At 39.0% G+C, this 19,114-nt stretch overlaps 1 protein-coding gene across 1 annotated transcript in view; it reads right to left on the minus strand.

Moving 5' to 3' along the window:
* The window catches only part of ufl1 (UFM1-specific ligase 1), a 52,665-nt gene that overhangs the window by 22,857 nt on the left and 10,694 nt on the right, over positions 1–19,114 (minus strand). The window contains exons 4-10 of the mRNA XM_052025163.1: positions 17,369–17,466; positions 14,642–14,756; positions 10,768–10,898; positions 9,716–9,774; positions 5,248–5,394; positions 3,051–3,226; positions 1,281–1,460 (exon numbers count right to left, since the gene is read on the minus strand). Coding sequence (XP_051881123.1) covers positions 1,281–1,460; positions 3,051–3,226; positions 5,248–5,394; positions 9,716–9,774; positions 10,768–10,898; positions 14,642–14,756; positions 17,369–17,466 — 906 coding nt within the window. The remainder of the gene's footprint in view (positions 1–1,280; positions 1,461–3,050; positions 3,227–5,247; positions 5,395–9,715; positions 9,775–10,767; positions 10,899–14,641; positions 14,757–17,368; positions 17,467–19,114) is intronic.

Here is a 19,114-nt window from a genome sequence, read left to right on the forward strand (position 1 = left end):
GCAGTAAACAATACTGAAAGAAGTGCAGGTAAATCACTGTTTGGATCCCTGGGTAGTGGGAAGAGATGAGGTTAAAAAAATAGTTGTTTAATCTCCTGCAGTTGCATGGGAAAGCACCATGAGAAGGAGAATGATTGGTGGAAATAAAAGAACGAACTAGGGAACTGTGGAGAGAATGGTTCCTTCTGAAGGTTGAAAGGCAAGAGGAGGGGAAGATGTGTCTGGTGGCAAGATCTTATTGAAGGTGGCAGAAACTGTGAAGATGATCCCAGTGGGATTGAAGGCAAGGATGGAGAACCCAATCTTTGATCTGGGAGGAAGTAGTGGGAGCAAGGGCAGAAGGTACAACATTGCATGCCTGGTGCATACTACTGAGAAGAACACCCCCCCCCCCACCCCAAATTATTTTTTTCATTGCCTATTGAAAATGCAGGCAGGAGATTCCAGGATCAGTGATAGAACATCTCTCAGCATCAGAAAAGCTGAAAAATACCAGTTCAGGTTGAGAAACCAAATGTCTTGTGAGTGATTTTCAAAATGACTTGAGACTTGAGGATACAGGATTGATCCAGGAGTATTTTCTGAATTTTTATTTAGAATAAACTTAGGCGTGGAAACAAGGTTAATTTCAGACACAATTCATAAAAAAGATATTACAAATACACATTCTACTGATTTGGTTAGCAAGGTCTATGGGGGAGGGTTCAGGTATGGAAAGTGTAACTAGTATGGAGTGGGGGTAATTAAGTTGCAGAATGCTGTCAATTTATAGGCTGTGGTTCAAAAATCGTATGTACCAGTGGAAGTATGCAAACAGTTCCTACAATCAGTCCGCCAGTATAATTTGCCATTCATAGTGACAATAATTCTGTATTAACACCAGACAGCTGAACTCTCTGGTTGTAATTTACATTATGTAGAAAAAGATCTTTAGGTGCCTCAGAGGAAATGTGTACTTTGAACAGAAGCAAAAGAATGACATGCAAGTAAAATATGATGAAACAAATCATTCCAAGGAAGTCTTCGAAAGCAGGGAGAAGAAAAGTTGCGGTGGATGGGCTGAGGGTTGAAATTCCAGGCTAGGGGCAAAACCTCTGTTACTAAGTGTGAAATGGAGGGAGGAATGCTAACAATAAACATGTCTTGAGTTTCACTTCAAGTCATCATTGGAAAACAGAACTGGACTTTGTAATCTTTAAATCCACGATGCTGCTTTCTAATTATATTCTGCTGTCTGACAAAGGCCATTTTTAGGTTCTGAAGTTGAATATGATTTTTACCTTTTCAGCCTTGTGTTGCATCATCTGCTCAAAAAGTGCTGCGCAGCTGCTGATGAACTGTTCACTGACCACAATGGTATCAGCAAAGATCCTGGAAGCAGAATGTTTGTTCATTGTCCTCATCAACTGCTGGAGCAAAATGGAGGCATCTTCCACAGAGAACGAACTGGGCAATAAGGGCTGGACACAAAACAGCACACATTCAAACATTGCTGGTGGGGGTTGTAATATTTTTAGTGAGAAAAAAGGTAATAAACATTACATTTAATCTAATAATTTTGTCCTTTGATTATATTTACCTGGTCCACGAATGCAAAATATTGGCAAAGCTTTCTGACAACTGTTACAACAGTATTTCATGTATCATTGCTCTTAATAAACTTATGAACATTTGGAGCAAGAGTACTCTACTCAGCCCTTCAACCTTGCTCTATCATTCACTAAGGTCACCACTGCTCTGATTGTAACCTCAACTCCAAATTCCCACGTATCCCCAGTAATCCTTCACCAAGTATTTATTAAGAATTTAGCTATGTTTTCCTTCTTGGAATAAAGTCCCCTGAACAATCACAGAACCACATTTTTCTGGGAAGTGGAAAGTGAGGGAAACCGATGCTAGATGCCTGCTTGGGTACAAAACCTGGCCTGACCACAGCCAAGCCACACCTAGCCCTGGCCCAACTTCAGCCAATCTGGACCCAGCCTGACTGTGGCCAATCAGGAGCTTCAGTTCAATTATTCATAAAGAGCTACCAACCCAATTCTTCCCGTGCCTGAGTACATATTTTCTTTGATAGTGACCCAACCCTTGTCGAACAGATAGTCAGATCCTTTTGAGTGCAGGTCAGCTTATCTTAGCGTTTAAGATAAGGTTCTAACTTATCTTACCTGATAGAAAGCAGTTAACAACAAGTATTAACCATCTGCACACAATGTCTCTCAAGGAACCCCTCAAACTTAGGTGGTGGTCATTACTACAACAATGATAATTCATCTCAACCCTCAGTAAGGAAAACCCCCACGATTAATTTATTGCATCAGTTTCTTAATTGAAAACTTTAACTGAGACACTTGAAATTTTTCAACTCAGAAGAACAAAAAAAATCCACAACCTTCACTGCTTCAGGTACAATTATGTATGATGGCTTTATCAAGCAGTGGATATTCTGGCTTAACCCAAGAATAATAAATACAGTAAAACTCCGATAATCCAATATCCTATTGTTCAAAGAATTCTAGGTCAATGGAGCTGTGCCAATGTGCTGCCTCACTAAAGTCCTCAAGGATGCCCGAGTATTGGAGTTTTAATTGTTATTCCAAAGTCAGAAGCAGGGAGTAAACTCTCCACACATGAAAGGCTTTGGTATTGTGGAAGTGATGGGAGCCGGGTGGGGATTGGTGAAGGCAACAGTGATTTGAGATCTTGATTCATGTTTCCTACTGGGAACACAACTTCACTATGTCAGTATCAGTTTATGAACAAAGGACCAATAAATAGTAATCAAACACCAAGACTAGTATTTTCTCCAGGGTAAATCTGTTTATGAAAAGGCGAGTTCAAGAAGCTCAATAATTCCTAAAAGATGCTATATTTGCTATAAAATGTTCTTTGTTCCTTCATCTTCAGTTTGGTGGGTTTTAATGCACTATTATATTTTTGTGATCCAATTAGGTTCTCTCAGCTACACCATTTTCCTTGAAGTTTCAATTTCTTTTACCCATTCCTAATTTGGAAGAATGCCTAATGGCAGTGTGTTACAGAAACAGTACCTGTATATCCACCCAGGTACCAGATCGGATAGCCTCCTCCACTGAAGCTTCTACTTGATCCACAATAGTTTGGCCAACACACACTGCTTTCAATGTGGTCATTGATGCAGATTTATATCGCTTCTTTATATAATTTATTGGGTCTGGAATTCCCAGCCTGCACAGAGTATCAAATTCTAGAACAGAAGAGACAAAAAAATGATTTCCTTGAAAGAACAATATTGTATCCAAAAACAAACTCTCAATTTCATTATATGAGTGGGGGTTAACCAACAACAATATTCTCATACTCTAACAATAATTTCTCTGAATAGATATCAAGGTCAGCAGTATCATTCTTGAGAAATTTGGGTCTATCAAACTCAAGAGGGTTGCAACTAAGTATGTATTGACATTTATTGCAGGTTGGTTTTAAAAACCCTAGTCCATTTCAGATAAGCATCCTAGAACAAGAAATAAACCAACAACATGTCCATCGGGTACACTTGTTTTTAATCCACAAACTGGAATGGTTCTCTTCCTAGAAAAAAAATCTTCCACTTTGTCAAATTGAAAAATGCAGCAAAGTAGACCAAAGTGGTATAAAAATGAAATTCCAAAAGTGTTGCAATTTCACTCTCATCAATATCTATAAACATGTCAACAAAGCTACTGATATTGCAACTATTAATATCAAGGTGAATTGTAATTCATTCCAAGTTCAGGTAGTCCCCAGGTTACACAAGGGTTCCATTCCTGCGAACTGTCCATAAACTGATTTTTCCCCAAGTCAGAAACAAACAATTTCAATGAAGGACGATTGACGTGAACATTTATTTATCGTCTTCCTTTGTGTAGTTACAATGGTACAGAATCAAAATGTCCCACACAAGCTGAAATGCATGCAGTATCCAGCCAATGAACAATGTGGCTGGTAAGAACAGAAACATGTTATTTGTGAATCTGATTCCTACACGTGTTTTCAGGTACTTTCCAATGCAGACCTCTCCCCATTCTCTTTAGTGTGACCTTCTTAAAGCTATGCATGTGTATCCAGCATGTAATAATTATATAGTTAGATTTTTAAAACTGATCTTCGTGAATGTAGAGGCCAGCAAAAATTTCCAGCTCAGTATTTTATTAATTTCAAATGACAGATCTTCTGGTTGGAATTCTGCATGTTCAACTTTTTATGTTATCTAATAAAATATCTAGTATAAACGTTGGCAGCCCAACAAGAAACTCTCTACTAAAAACCTGTGAAGGGCCAAGGCAAAGGCAAGAACTTTCTCTTCCTAATAAAATTGCTGCTCACTTTTAACCAAAACAGCTTAACATATTATGGGAAAGTAATGAGGAGACCAAAAACTGTTCATCTCAAATTAATTGCCAGCTACTAATGATAGATTTACATTGGATTCTACAGCAAAGTTTAGTGGATGGTTTCCAGCTACAACTTTGATTAAGTATGCAAAGATATATAGTGTTATGATTTGGTTTATACACATACAATTAATGTTTCTGATTTTACAAAATGATAGGAACATCCTGGGTTTCAGCTGTTAGGGTTTTATTTGCTGACCTTCACAAATACACTGGTATGATTACATAACATAATTAAATGGCATAACTGAAAGATCAGAGTGGGACAATGAAGTGATGAACAGTTGGCAAATAATTTTTTTGAAGGACACAAGTCCCTGTGCATTGAATGCACTTGAAATGCCATCATTAATTGCTTAGCAATTTTGTAACAAATAGAATATAAAAACCTGAAAACTTTTCTTAAGAAATTTTAGAAAAATTCAAAATTTGAAATTAACAAGATTCATCTCTAGATAGGGAAAAACATGGCTAGATTGTCATTTCTGTTAACACTACAGCTCAAGGAGATAATGAGGTAGAAACTCACCATTGGTTGCATGCACTAATTATGTTATAATCCCATTGATTTTAAACAACAATTTTGCAAGGTAGGTTTTTAATGCATGGAATAGAGGGTAAAATTTTACCTTGTTGTGGGTATCTGGAGTTCGTCTTGTCAAATGGAGGAAAAGCACAATTCAGTGCAAGGACCGGAATTATTTAATCACTTCAAGTTTGGACCACTCTGAATCTGGTCCTAATTGATTTGAATTATACATCACAAATGACCATAAATAACTTCACAACCTTAGATATAAAAAGTTAATTAATAATGAAGCATTAAAACAGTTACCCAAATAGCCGTTTTGCTTGTAAAATGAATCCACCCAGTTATTTTGAGTTCTTGAATAGATATCAGGCACATATACAGCCTTATCCTGTCTGCCACCAATAACTGCTCCATTCAAACGACCATTGTTAATAAACTCCTCAAGAAAAGCTGTAAAAATAGTAATCCACACCAAAAGTGACGGAGAAAAATTAATAACGCTCCATGATTTCAGCTTTCAAAAGTATACAGCATACAGATGAACAAAACTGAAACCTCCTGCAATCTGGGTAATAACTTTGGGGTGTGTTTTATATGATGACCTTGTCAGTGGCACATATATTATTACAAATCAATTTAAAAAATTGAACCAATTTGGTCATCAAAATAAATATTTAATAAAACTTGAAATTAAGATAATGCACCAATAATTATATGAATATGTTTACTGCTAGTCAAATAAACATGCAAGATCCTTTTAATCTACATTAACTTTCAGGAACTTCAAACTTCCAGCTCTGGAACTTCCATTAACTTAGAACATTTCCCCATTTTTACACCAATTTGTGGTTAATGATATAAAATATGACTGTGCTACTGTTTCAGTGTTACTCAGATCTTTGTGCTTCCAACAAGGTACTTTGAGAGTTTACAAGGACACTATCCCACAAATTACTGCTCAAGAGCACAATTTAAGCTTAACGCATTCTGCCTGCATTGTGTTGTGTTGCCACAAAGTTGGGACAATTCAACAAATGCCAATGGAGCTCCTGAAAGAAGCCAGAAACTGACACATCTACCTTCTGTCCTCATTTCTGTCCCTGTGACCACAATCCTGGTGATGTTACGGCAATTTTAGGCATATATTTATAAAAAAAACAACTTGCTAAATGATAGTTGTTTAGTATTCTAGCCGTTTATATAAATCTGCTCGATTTTATTTACTTATCTCCGATATGAACAGATTCATATCAGAGAATCTGTTTCAAGCCTTCAGTGAGATTTTATAGACAGTAACAAAAGGAAAAGACTCATTTAATCTTTCTTTGTTCAACACCACAGTTACAAACTATGTATTTTACACTGCACTTAAATCATATGTATTTTACACTGCACTTAAATGATGAACCAGCAAAGTTTAACAAACATTGTGACCACATTACAGCTGCTTGTTCCTTCATATTGTCTCAGTTAAGTATTAATCAACCTTTGGCTTTGTGTGTGGCAGGTCATATTTAACTAATCTCAATAGAGTTTTTCAAGGAGGTTATGAAGAAGGTCAATGAGAGAAAGGCGGTGGACGCTGTCTACGTGGACTTCAGCAAGGCCTTTGACAAAGTCCAGCACGGGAGGCTGGTCCAGAAGGTTAAGTCGCTTGGCATTCAGGATGAAGTAGCCAATTGGGTGCAACATTGGCTTAGTGGAAGTAGCCAGAGAATGGTAGTAGATAGTTGTCTCTCTGACTGGAGGCCTGTGACTAGTGGTGTGCCACAGAGACCGGTGCTGGGGCCGTTGTTGTTTATCATCTATATTAATGATTTAGATGATAATATGGTAAACTGGAAAGTGGATCAGCAAATTTGCAGATGACACCAAGACTGGGGGTGCAGTGGACAGTGAGGAAGGCTATCAAAGCTTGTAGCATGACCTTGACCAGCTAGGAAAATGGGTTGAAAAATGGCAGATGGAATTTAATGCAGACAAGTGTGAGGTGTTGCATCTTGGGAAGACAAACCAGGGTAAGACTTGCACAGTGAATGGTAGGGCTCTGAGGTGTGCAGTAGAACAAAGGGACCTGGGAATATAGATCCATAAATCCTTGAAAGTGGCGTCACAGGTAGACACGGTCATAAGGAGAGCTTTTGGCACTTTGGCCTTCATAAATCAGCGCACTGAAGTTGTACAAGACATTTGTGAGGCCAAATTTAGAGTATTGTGTGTAGTTCTGGTCACCTACCTATAGGAATGATATTAGTAAGCTTGAAAGAGTGTAGAGGAAATGTTCCTGGGACTTGAGGACCTGAGTTATAGGGAAAGGTTGAATAGTTTAGGACTTTATTCCCTGGAGTGCAGGAGAATGAGGAGAGATCTTATTGAGGTATACAAAATTATGAGGGGTATAGATTGAATGAATGCATGATTGAATGAATGCATGCAGGCTTTTTCGCCCCAAGGTTGGGTGAGACTAGAACTAGAGGACATAGGTTTAGAGTGAGAGGTGAAATATATAAGGGGAATCTGAGGGAAAACCTCTTCACTCAGAGGGTGGTGCGAGTGTGGAATGAGCTGCCAGCAGAAGTGGTGGATGTGGGTTCAACTGTAACATTTAAGTGAGGTTTGGATAGGTATGTGGATAGGAGGGGTTTGGAGGGATATGGTCTGGGTAGGTGGGACTAGGCAGAAGATCAGGTTGGCATGGACTAGATGGGCCGAAGGGCCTGTTTCTGTGCTATAGTGCTCTATGACTCAATAAACATTGTAACTACGTTACAGCTTCATATTATCTCACAGTTAAGTTTTAGTTATCCATTTTCAGAAAACAAGGAGCAGAGGGCAGACGACTGAAATAAAAACATGGCTTTTAAAAGTGCCTCCTGGTCTGCTACTGTGTTACCTTTTTTTAAACTATATCATTACAAGTATTTAAAGCGGAGGTATATAAATTTTTGAAAGATCAGCGAATGAGGGCTACGGGGACCTGGCACAGAGGAGGCCTGGGGTAGATCAGCAATGATCATATTGAATGGTGGGCAGGCTTAAGTGGCCGGGTGGCCTACACTTGCTCCTATTTTCTTGTGTTAATTATCATTAATTATTTTTCATTTGTTATTTTTACTTCAGATTAGCAGCCCCTAAAATCTCTCTGAATGTAAGGATTTTAGTTTAGGTCATCAGATATTATTTGCTTAGCAGGAATGGGAATTGAAGTGAAAAGAAAAAGTATGTTCTTTGTCCTAACAGCATAAACTAGCAGCATTTTCAGCGCTGACATGCAGTATACATTTCCTACATGGATTCAAATTCCTACGTTTCCCAGACAAAATATGCTGTGGTTATACTACTTTACATAATGAAGGCTGGGGAGATAATGGGGAAGACAAGAACTGTAAAGCAATTTTTAATGTGTTTTTGTATTTTTAATTGATTGATTCTCTACTAATTTTAATTTTTATTCGATTAAAAACTATTAAAATCAACAACACAGCTGAAAGAAACCACGAGTTATGATGTTCAAGGTCCTGTTACTGGAATCTGAGATAAGGTAGGGCAGCAAGACAAACTCTCCACATCCAGCCCAGGTCAAGTGCAGGGTGCAGGTGGCGAGTGCTGATGAGGTGGGGGGGTGGGTTTGCAGGGCATTAATATGCCATTTGGATGTCAATGAGCAAGTCCAAATACTTCTGTTCCTTAACGCACAATATCCATGGAGAATCCAGAAGGAGAACTGCAGACTTTGCAGTAAGTGCCCAATTGCTGTACGTGATTAGAATTTATTCAGAAAACCATCAAATTTCTGATGAAATTTCAGTCACATGCAGCAACACAGGATTTTGTAATATCCAGAGGCTCTTTGTAAATCTGGGTTTCTAGTGGATTAGAGGTCCCTCTACTGACCAAAATCAGGTAGTGTAGCCTTTCAATTGCTTTCTGTGAAGCAATAATTTTCAGATGCTTCCTAAAGATGAGAGGCAACATGTGCTTTTTTTTTTGCAAAGATGAATTTTGTAGCATGAGGTGTGCAAGATGTCATGTGGAATTGAACATGCTCTGGCTGGTTAACATGTTCAAAGGTTCTTACTCTGCCAATATGGAGGAAAACAAATCTGCTGCCCGTCGGGTGGGAGAGAGGAGCATCAGGATTTCAAACACCGGTCCAGGACTCATGGGATGTTAAAGGAGGGATCGTAATCTATTTCAGGGAGGTGTTGGAGATGGTGGTGTATCACATAAGGGGATGTCTTGCTGACTTGAGAGAGTGTTCTTGAAAATGGTATGTTTTATTTTAGATTGTTTTAAATGTATTTTTAGCTTAAAGCTTGGCCCTAAAAGCTAGGCCTACTCAGACAAAAAAAGTCAATCAGTCACACCTAAACATGTGACAATATAATTATGGAAGTGGCATTCAGCTTGGCATTGCATGCTGTTGGACATCAATGAGTGAGTCCAAATGCTTCTGTTCCTTAACACATAACATGCATGGAGAATCCAGAAAGAAAACTGCAGACCTTGCAGTAGATACCCAATTGCTGTATGATATTAAAATTTCTTCAGAAAACCATCACATTTTACAGACATTGTTTTCTGCACCACAGAAATTCTCTGCACACACTTTACTACATGAAATTATTTTAGTGGAAGTGTCTTAACAGATTATTATACTACAAGTGCGATGTCTTTATCTGCACAGAATTACCCGAATATTACTTTCCAATAATTAAATTGAGCACAGATTTTCTATGCACTAAAGAGTATAATTCCATGGAAGACTTACAGTAAAGAAGATGTTCCTGAAATTTGTACTGAGATATCAAAGAGCTTATTGGTGTTGGCCTATTGAAAAACAGTAAACAATCCCATTTAAAAAAATTACTAAATACAACATTATTACACACCTTGTTCTCAATTTGAGCTTCCCAAAATGATTCAAAAACACTTTCCAGTTAGCATATTTTGCTTTCTAATCCAAAACATATTTTATTATCCCCAAAGTTTGAGCTATTTTACAAATAATTAGTAATAGCTTATAGAATAATCAAAAGAAAGATAGACCAAAATAAGTCTGAAGTGATGATCTTGTAAGTATCAAAGTTGTGAGATTAAGGGTAGAGAAATTATATTTTCAGTAAAATTAGATCTGCAAATGTCTAACGGAATATATTACAATTACAGGAAGAAAGTTTTAGTTTTGATATGGTTTGTAGTAACGTAGTGTATATATTTTTGTACAGTAATGTTACGAAGAGCTTACGAAGAGGAACCAGCAGATTCCTTTTATTATCAATTCTCAAGCCCCACAAAAGTAGCAACAGAAATTTATTTCAAGCCAAAATAAGTGTAAAGCAAACTTGTCACTATACCATCTTTTTCAAATGTAGCATTTTGGATGTACTTGCAGCTTATTCTGATAGCGCAAGAAGGAAATCAGCATAACATAACCCATGCTGATATTACTGGACAAAGTGAGTAACCATCAACTGGAAAGTACAGACTTTATCCACAATGATAGAGTTGGACTCATTGGTATTTAGGCTATGCATGTATATATAGGCACATCATATCCATACAAAAAACATGGGTAAACTAATCTGAAACTGCTGACAATTAAATACATATAGTTATGTCTGTATAGCATCTTACTCTAAGTGTTAACACGACTAACTCATTCCTTTGCAAAAAACAAGCTACTGGAAGAAGTCAGTGGGTCAGGCAGCATCTACGAAGGCAAAGGGACAGTTGACGTTTTGGGTCGAGACCCTTCATCAGGACTCTCTATTTATTTAAACTAACTTGATGGATAAATGAGTGTGATATCTTGATTGATACCTAGTTACTGCACTGAAAAGTCCACGAATCCGGGCCTTGTGTTGAGCAATGAAAGCTTCTGTGAAAATAACACCGCGATCATAGGTGTCCATCTGTCCATTTATAATTCTGCCGAGGCGCCGTGACAATTCCTTTAAAAGTTTAGACAGACAAAAATGAACATGTGCATACAAAAGTGGAAATAAAAGTTTCTATCAAAAATTATGACTTCTTAAAAATATTTGTTGGAAAGTGATAGATTTCAGGACTTAGTTATTTTACTGAATCTGCCTTTAGATTTTATAACAATGAGAACAGTTAAAAGTAAACTGCAGTGAAATTTACTTCATAAAGAGCAAGTGTATGTTCTGTTACCATTTAGTCATTCAGGGGATTTGGCAGGGAATTATTGTTCCTTCTTAACTGCCTTCAAGACTTGATTGCTTGCCAGACTATTTAAGGGGACACACTGACCACATTGTTGAGAGCCGAGGGTCATGTATAGGCCAGATCAAGGAAAGTTGGCAGATTTCCTTCCCTGAAGGACATTAGTCACCATGTGGGCTTTTACGAAGATCTGGTCATGCCACACTCACCATTAGTGATAGTAACATTATGCCTTTTTATCCTTGCCTCATCCTCCAGCTTATTGTATGGCTGTAAAAAAAGGATTCTCATGGTGGTAAGCTTGTGCCACATACAGTAGAATGCAACAAACTTTGACACCCATTCAAAGTACCCTAGTGATCCAGGTAACAAGAGTGTTATTTCAGAACCTCGATGGCCTGTTCTGTCAAAATTTGTTAGCAGTGTGCCATCTTCTGTATGCATTTTGGGCATGTATACATGCATTATGCACCAGAGACAAAAGCCATGTAGTCCACAAGTAGCTCTGGTCACCCAACGGCCATCCTTTAATTTCCTGAGGTGGCTCAGAGGCAGGTGGGACAATGAAGTGTCGCAAAATTAAGGCACATGATTCTGGCTGTTGTCTTTCATTGTTTTCTGAATATACTCACACATCAAATGCACATTAATTAAATAGAATTTCCTTTGGTTGCAAGAACCAACATGCAGTGCATACCAAGTGGCCTGCATACAGCTAAAGGCATCTGCCATTGTGTTGAGAAATAGCCTGTGATGAGAGTAGGAATGAAAGTAATGCATTCAGCTCTCTTTGAATGAGATTTATGCAACTGTAGATAGCAAATTGAAATACTATTTCCAGCTCCAACCTGGAAGAAGCCTGAAGCATATACAGGTGTATATATATAAAAATCAGGGCAATAGTCAGCTTCACTGGTCCTTGCATCGCTCTGCTGATATTGTGGCTGCAGCAAGCGACTATTCAGTGAGTACATCCCTTATACAGGATGGAGACACAAGAGACCGCAAATGATGGAATCTGGAGCAACAAACAGTCTGCTGGAGGATCTCAGCAGTTTGACCAGCATCACGTGTCTCTTATTCAGTTGCAATTCAGATGAAACTGGTCCCCAAATACTCGGGGTGCACAAAGCCTCCTGCTGAGTGCCCTGCTCCCCACTCCTCCTCGGGTATCTTGCCTTGTTTTATGCATCCTTTGTTTGCCCTTCCAACGTGTGCTGTATTTCCAAGAAGAATGTCAACTAATGCAACTTGACTGCTGTTGCTCCGTCCGCCACAACAGCCAGGACCTCCCGGTGGCCACTCACTTCAATTCCACATCCCACTCCCATACCGACATGTCTATCCATGGCCTCCTCTACTGCCATTTTGAGGCCAGATGCAGGTTGGAGGAACAACACCTCATATTCTGCCTTGAAAGTCTCCAACCTGATGGCCTCAACATTGATTTTCCTAATTTCCAGTAACCCCACCTCTTCTTTTTCTTCCCCCCAACTCCTTTGTCTTCCCTTATTCCTGTGGCTCCCTCCCCCCACCTTGATGACCTGCCCATCTCCTCTCCCCCCCCCCCCACATCCTTTATTCCATGGTCCACTGCCCTCTCCTACCGGATTCCTTCTTCTTCAGCCCTTTGTCTCTTCTACCTATCACCTCTCAGCTTATTACATCTTCTCCCCCTCCCCCACCTACCTTCCCCCTCTCACCTAGTCTCACCTTTCCCCTGCCTGTGTGTGCTCCTCCCCCTCCCCCCACCTTCTTATTTCTGGCTTCTACCCTTTCAGGACTGCCTTTCCAGTCCTGATGAAGGGTCTCAGCCGAAAACGTTGACTGTTTATTTCCCTCCATAGATGCTGCCTGACCTGCTGAATTCTTCCAGCACTTTTTTTTGTATTGCTCCAGATTCTGGCATCTGCAGAATTTCCTGTGTCTCTAACTAATGCACGCATGTCTGGAATAACTAGATAGTGCAGAAGCCTTAAATTAGGACAAGGCCCTTCAGTGCCTTCCACACCACACCTTGTGGAGTCGAAATAAAACTCTGAAATCTACACAGTATTGATAGCCAGAAGAAATCAATCAAACCAAAGATGAATCTCTCAAACAGTGGCAGCAAGTGGTTCTTCCTGCTTCTGAACACATATTTAGCTGTGCAAGGCAAGAGAAGTCTGAATGTGACTCTTTGCATGGGCTTTAGGGGCTAAGAGTGCCTTAAGTGTTTCAAAATGACATCTGATGTGTGTGCACACACTTTGCAGTTGCTGCATTGGGCAAATTATGGATAAAGTCATTAACTGAACACTGAGCTCAAAAATGTCACTGCTGGTTTCAATTCAACTGGTCATAATCTGCCTACTCTGCATATTTCTGATCAGTGTTTTTATTTTATTCAGATTACTGTCCTCACCCATAAAGCACATACTGCATCATGTGCTACAAAAGCCCATGCATGCATCAGGTGCCATTTTCTAATTGAATTAGCATCTGTAGTATTTAAAGAAAACATGCTATTGAGCTAGTCTTAAAATCCTATAACAGCACCATCTACAGTCAAACTGGTAGCTCCTGGGAGATGTGAACACTTCCAAAAAAAAGATTTTTCACACCAAAAATAATCGTAACAATAACAGTAAGTAATGTCTATATTCAAAGGTATGGAGACAAGTGAGTACTTGAAAACTAAAAGGTTACCACACTACGCAAAATCAATCTAGTCTTCACATTTTGTATCCTGGTCATGCACAACAGCCACAGGTTTATTACATAATTTCAATTTTATAGAACTAATTATTCCATCATAAGTCTTAGGATTTGCTTGCTTTTATCAAATTAATCTTCTGGCTTTAAAAGGTAGGCCAGATAATTCATTAAGCATTGAATGAGTGACAACAGTGCCAATAATGTAATTTAGTCTCTTTGCCTTTCCATTGTGTCCCTTTTGTTCCCTCTTCCCCTTTCCAGAATCTTAAAACTGGTTTTCTCCTTAAAATCTGATGAAAGGCTGTCAACCTGAAACAAAAATCTTGTTTCTCTCTTTGCAGAGTCAATCTGAATTACTTCCACAGTATTGTGTTTTTATTTTATTCTGTTTTCTTATCGCAGATAACATTTTCCATTTATAACTCAAATAAATTGTTCAGATACTGGAAATCTGAAATAAAAACAGAAAATGCTGAAAATATTCAGCACCTTTTGATGGCCCAGGGCATCATGCAGCAGAGTACAAAGCATGCCAAGCAGACTGATTTCAAGTTTAATGTTCCATTTTCATAATGTTCTTTGATATGTGCTCATGCTAATTTTTGTAGCATTTACTGTTTTTATTCCATTTGTTATTGATTGCTCAAAACTACAGAATCCTTAGTAACACATGCTGTCAGTTTTTTCAGCTAGAAAACCTGGTGGTGTTTCAACCAATTTCACAAGGAACTATCAGTAAATCTTTTACAACCTTACTGCTGTATATCAGCTGTTGTGATGTTTTACCTATCATGGAATATTAACCACTCACCTCTGTTAGAAAGTCAGCTGGAAGGTCATACAATTTACAGAGCTCTGCTATTGTCACATGTCCAGCTTCTTGCAGTCGGTCATTTACCTCTTCTGCCATCTGATCCAGGTAGGCTCTGGTTTAAAAGCAACAATGTTACCTTGTCTTCTAAGATCTTTTAAAATTTAAAATACCCACTTGACTTTAATACAAGTGTAGACATCTGCTGTATTAAGTTACTTTTGAGCAAATACATGTAACATAATAAAATAAAAATTCAAATACTGTTATTATTTGCCTGTTTTCACATTCATAGTTAAAAACTGTTTGCTCATAATGTTTAATTTCTTGAGGTAAAATGTGGGAGGAAACATAAAAACCTATTAGGTTATTTTACTTAGTATGGATGGTAACAGTAGCTATTGAACTGAAGCCAGTTTTGCATCTTGCTTAATTTCCTCTTCCATTGAAGCAAACATTGACAAGAATGATGTTGTCGTCTTTGGGACTTACCACAAACTATAAAACTTTGACTAAGTTTAATCCTCATACTCAACAACTTTAAGGTTAAATTGTTTAATAGCTCTATGTCCAGGCTGTGCTTCTAATCCTAAATTATCTCCATTACGAACATTTACTTGACCTCAGTAACATCACCCATCTCCATCCCTACTGTGACTCATCTGCCATGAAACTGTGAATATGTCTTTGACACCTCCAGACATTTGATTCAGCATTGTCATAGCCTGTCTGCCATCCTTAACACTCAATAAACTTCATTTAACACAAAATTCTACTGGTCTTACCTAATTCTACATTACGCACCATTTTATCATCACACTATCTTTATAACTGACATTAACTCCTTGTAACACAAACTTAAAATTTTTGCCCTTCTGCTTAAATCCTTCTACGGCCTTGCCATAAAACAAAACTCCCTCATTCTGTAAACTCTTCCCTCTGCTTTCTTTGATACTTGCCTTGTGCATGCCTCCCTCCCATGGCCTCCTCCCCTAACATTTGTACACTTTCAATAAGTCCGCCCGTGAACTCAAATCTTCTACTTTCTCTTCAAAATCCACATTATCGACTAAGTATTTGACCTGTGGTTGGAACACCCATCTTTCCCCTAACCCTATGTTGAGGGAGCTATATAAACTAGTTTTCACAGAAATGGACCACGCACGTGTGGAATGATAAACCACTGGGATCGACGTTGGCCAAGATATTCAGGTAGACCCAGGCAGGCGTACCAGATGCATACTGCAGCAGAGCCTGTTGTACCAGACAGGTACTGATGACTTTTTAGTGCAATTGAATGGATGCTGCAAATTTTCCAAACAAAAGAGCATGGCTAGAAGTCTGCTCAAAGGCTGGGCTTAGGAAGAGGAGTTTGAAGAGAGCTTGGGGCTGATGATCAGGAAGGAGGGCTCGGGATTGGGCAGATAGTTGGGGAGTTTTCATGTTCAGATGGTCCAGGGATCAAGATGGAGGCCTGGGCATCGACCCAGGGGTGGGAATGACCGCAGATTCCCTTTCTTGCTCTGCATTGGCAAAACCTTGTTGTCCCAGAAGTGTCCAACAACAAGAGATCAACTTCGTTCAATGCTCCAAAAAGACAGGGGTTGCTATTATATTGTGGACTCTGACACAAAAAAAATCACAACAATGATTCATTCCAGGAAGTGCATGGTTGAATTTCAAGAGCAATACAAAAAGATCTGGCAATAGTTGTTATTGCATTTCATTCCAGAGAAAAATGTTGATTTCCAACTGCAAATGCTGAGGGGGAAAAATATCATTATGCAATTAAATTCTTAGGCCGTGGTACTCTGATGCAACAGATGCAAAAGGAACCAAGGGAATGGTGTCATGCATATGAATGGCAGAGGAGAAAGTGGATGAACCACACTAAAAGTGGCAGTGAGAAGAAATCTGAATGATGTCTACAGTACAAGGACATTGCATGTACGTTTGGAGTACATTGATGGAGTAAGAATTCAAAGTGTACATCAGAGATGCAAATATTTTGGGAGGATACTCGGAGCCAAGATGTTCCAAACCTTCAGAAAGAGAAGGTCAGATACATGGCCATTATTGAGGAAAAGGGTTACCTTGAGGAAAGATTTACAAGGGCAGGAGAGTCAGTGCTGGGGGTAAAGAACAAATTAATGTTGGTAGCAACATTTAATTAGAGTAGAAAAATGCATGGTCAGGAGGCTGTGTACTTGCAGATTTGGAGGGAACAGTGGGCTTGGGGGCAAAATTAAATTTAAAGGCTAAAGGAGGTGATGAGGGGTAAAGTCCCAAGCATGGACTTGGGAAATGGCTAGAGGGGTGGTTTGAGAAGTCATCGAGAGACACAGCACGGAAACAGGCCCTTCAGCCAACGAGTCTGCACTGATCACCAACCACCTACACATGGGTGGCAATCTACAGTGGCCAACTGACTGACCAACCCACACAACTTTGGGATGCAGGAGGAAACTGGAGCACCCGGAGAGAAACCACTTGGTCACAGCGAGAACATGCAAACTTCACAAAGACAGCACCCCAAGGTCAGGCCTGAACACAGGTCTCTGATGATGTGAGACAACAGCTATACTAGTTGTGCCACTGTGCCTGACTAGAGGTGAATGAAGCAGAAGCTAATGTGCTTTTGAAATCCAATTAATTTTAATTCAAGAAAACCTTTGGCTGTTTTTGGTAAATGATAGATGTTAGGACTAAAAAATTGTCAATACTCACTCATCAATCAGCTGACCTAACACAAGTTGAATATCTCGGTTTGATTTAACAATGTCACTTGCTCTGCTTTCGATATATGTTAGATCCACATTAAGAATCTAAGAAAATATTGAAGAAGATAATTTTAACATTGTTTAAGACTACGTAAACTATTAAAATAACATATGGAAAAAATACATAACTTCAGACAGAACCAATCTGAATTTTGAGAGATAAATTGAGAGATAAATAAATAAAACTAACTGACTATGGTGGTGCTAGTGCATGATGGGAAGAAGATGCTAACTGAACTGATGGATACCCTGAAGAACAACGCCAAAGGAATGAACTGAAGTGCAGAGGGGTGCAGATTGAGCATTGGGTAGACGTCTAATCATCACAAGAGCTAATGAAATATGTTTCAACATTAACAGACCCATAAAGATGCGAATCCTAACAAGACAACCTAATCATCCATTAGCAAACTCTCAGTAACTCTTTGGGCAAATAGCCAAGGAAGGTATAAAGTGGGATTGCTCAAGAGTTTTTGTGCATTCACTGCAGAAAATTGTTGAATGAGACAATCAGATGAGATTTTCAAAAAAAATCAACAAGTCAATTTTTATAGAAATTACTCACTTAACTGCAAATTGATTTATCGTTACAAGTCTACACTACATTGTGGGAGACAGTTGTAGCAGTGACTGTTTATATTCAATAAGTACATGTTTTGTCAAAAACAACCCCACAGGGACTTGGCCATTTGTTTTCTCTCCAACACCCATGAGATAGAGGGTATCCATTTCATGCAGAGTTCAAGCATTTCACTGACCAACTTTGGCACTCAAAAACACAGACCTGATTCAATTTATAGAACTAAATAAGCATTATAAAGGGTATGGAAAAAACAGGTATTGAAATTCTATGTAAGGAAATTCCCCTTAACAGGTTACATCAAAATTATATTAGACAGAAAGTGTCCCATCTTAGAAGCAGATTCCTGGATGCAAAGATCCATGTGTAAGCCAGGATAGCAAAAGGCCAAACAGTGACTGAATACAGAAGACAGGATGAAGTACATAAAATGTTGTCAAGGTAAACACAGAGGAGATAAAGAATTTAAAGGGAACAAATGAAGGGAAGGATGCAGTATTACACAGGTTTTTGAAGGAATTGTTAAGGTGAAAGGTGAATGCTAGTAAAAGAGTCGAGAACAGTTGGCAGACTGAGGAATTTTTGGAATGTCTGTGTGTGACTATCCATAATTAATGAAGTATTCAATTATGTGGGGTTCAGGAAAAATGTACTCTTGCAGATGAGGCTGAGAGGGCAAATCTAGACCCAAATGCAACCTATTGCAACCAAATGCACGGTAGTGTAGCGGTTAGTGTAATGCTTTACATCGCCAGTGACCCGGGTTCAATTCCGGCCACTGCCTGTAAGGAGTTTGTACGTTCTCCCCGTGTCTGCGTGGGTTTCCTCCGGGTGCTCCGGTTTCCTCCCGCATTCCAAAGACGTACGGGGTAGGAAGTTGTGGACATGTTATGTTGGCGCCGGAAGTGTGGCAACGCCTGCGGGCTGCCCCCAGAACACTACGCAAAAAGATGCATTTCACTGTGTGTTTCGATGTACATGTGACCAATAAAGAAATCTTATCTTATGTAACTCCAAAAGCAGATTGTGGATGGAGTCATTGCAAAAAGAGAAGTAAAAGGGTTGGAAAATAAATTGCTAGTATGGAAGGGGATAGCATGTGCTATGATGCCT

The sequence above is a fragment of the Pristis pectinata genome, chromosome 10 (genome assembly GCF_009764475.1).
Source record: "Pristis pectinata isolate sPriPec2 chromosome 10, sPriPec2.1.pri, whole genome shotgun sequence".
Taxonomy (NCBI): domain Eukaryota; kingdom Metazoa; phylum Chordata; class Chondrichthyes; order Rhinopristiformes; family Pristidae; genus Pristis; species Pristis pectinata.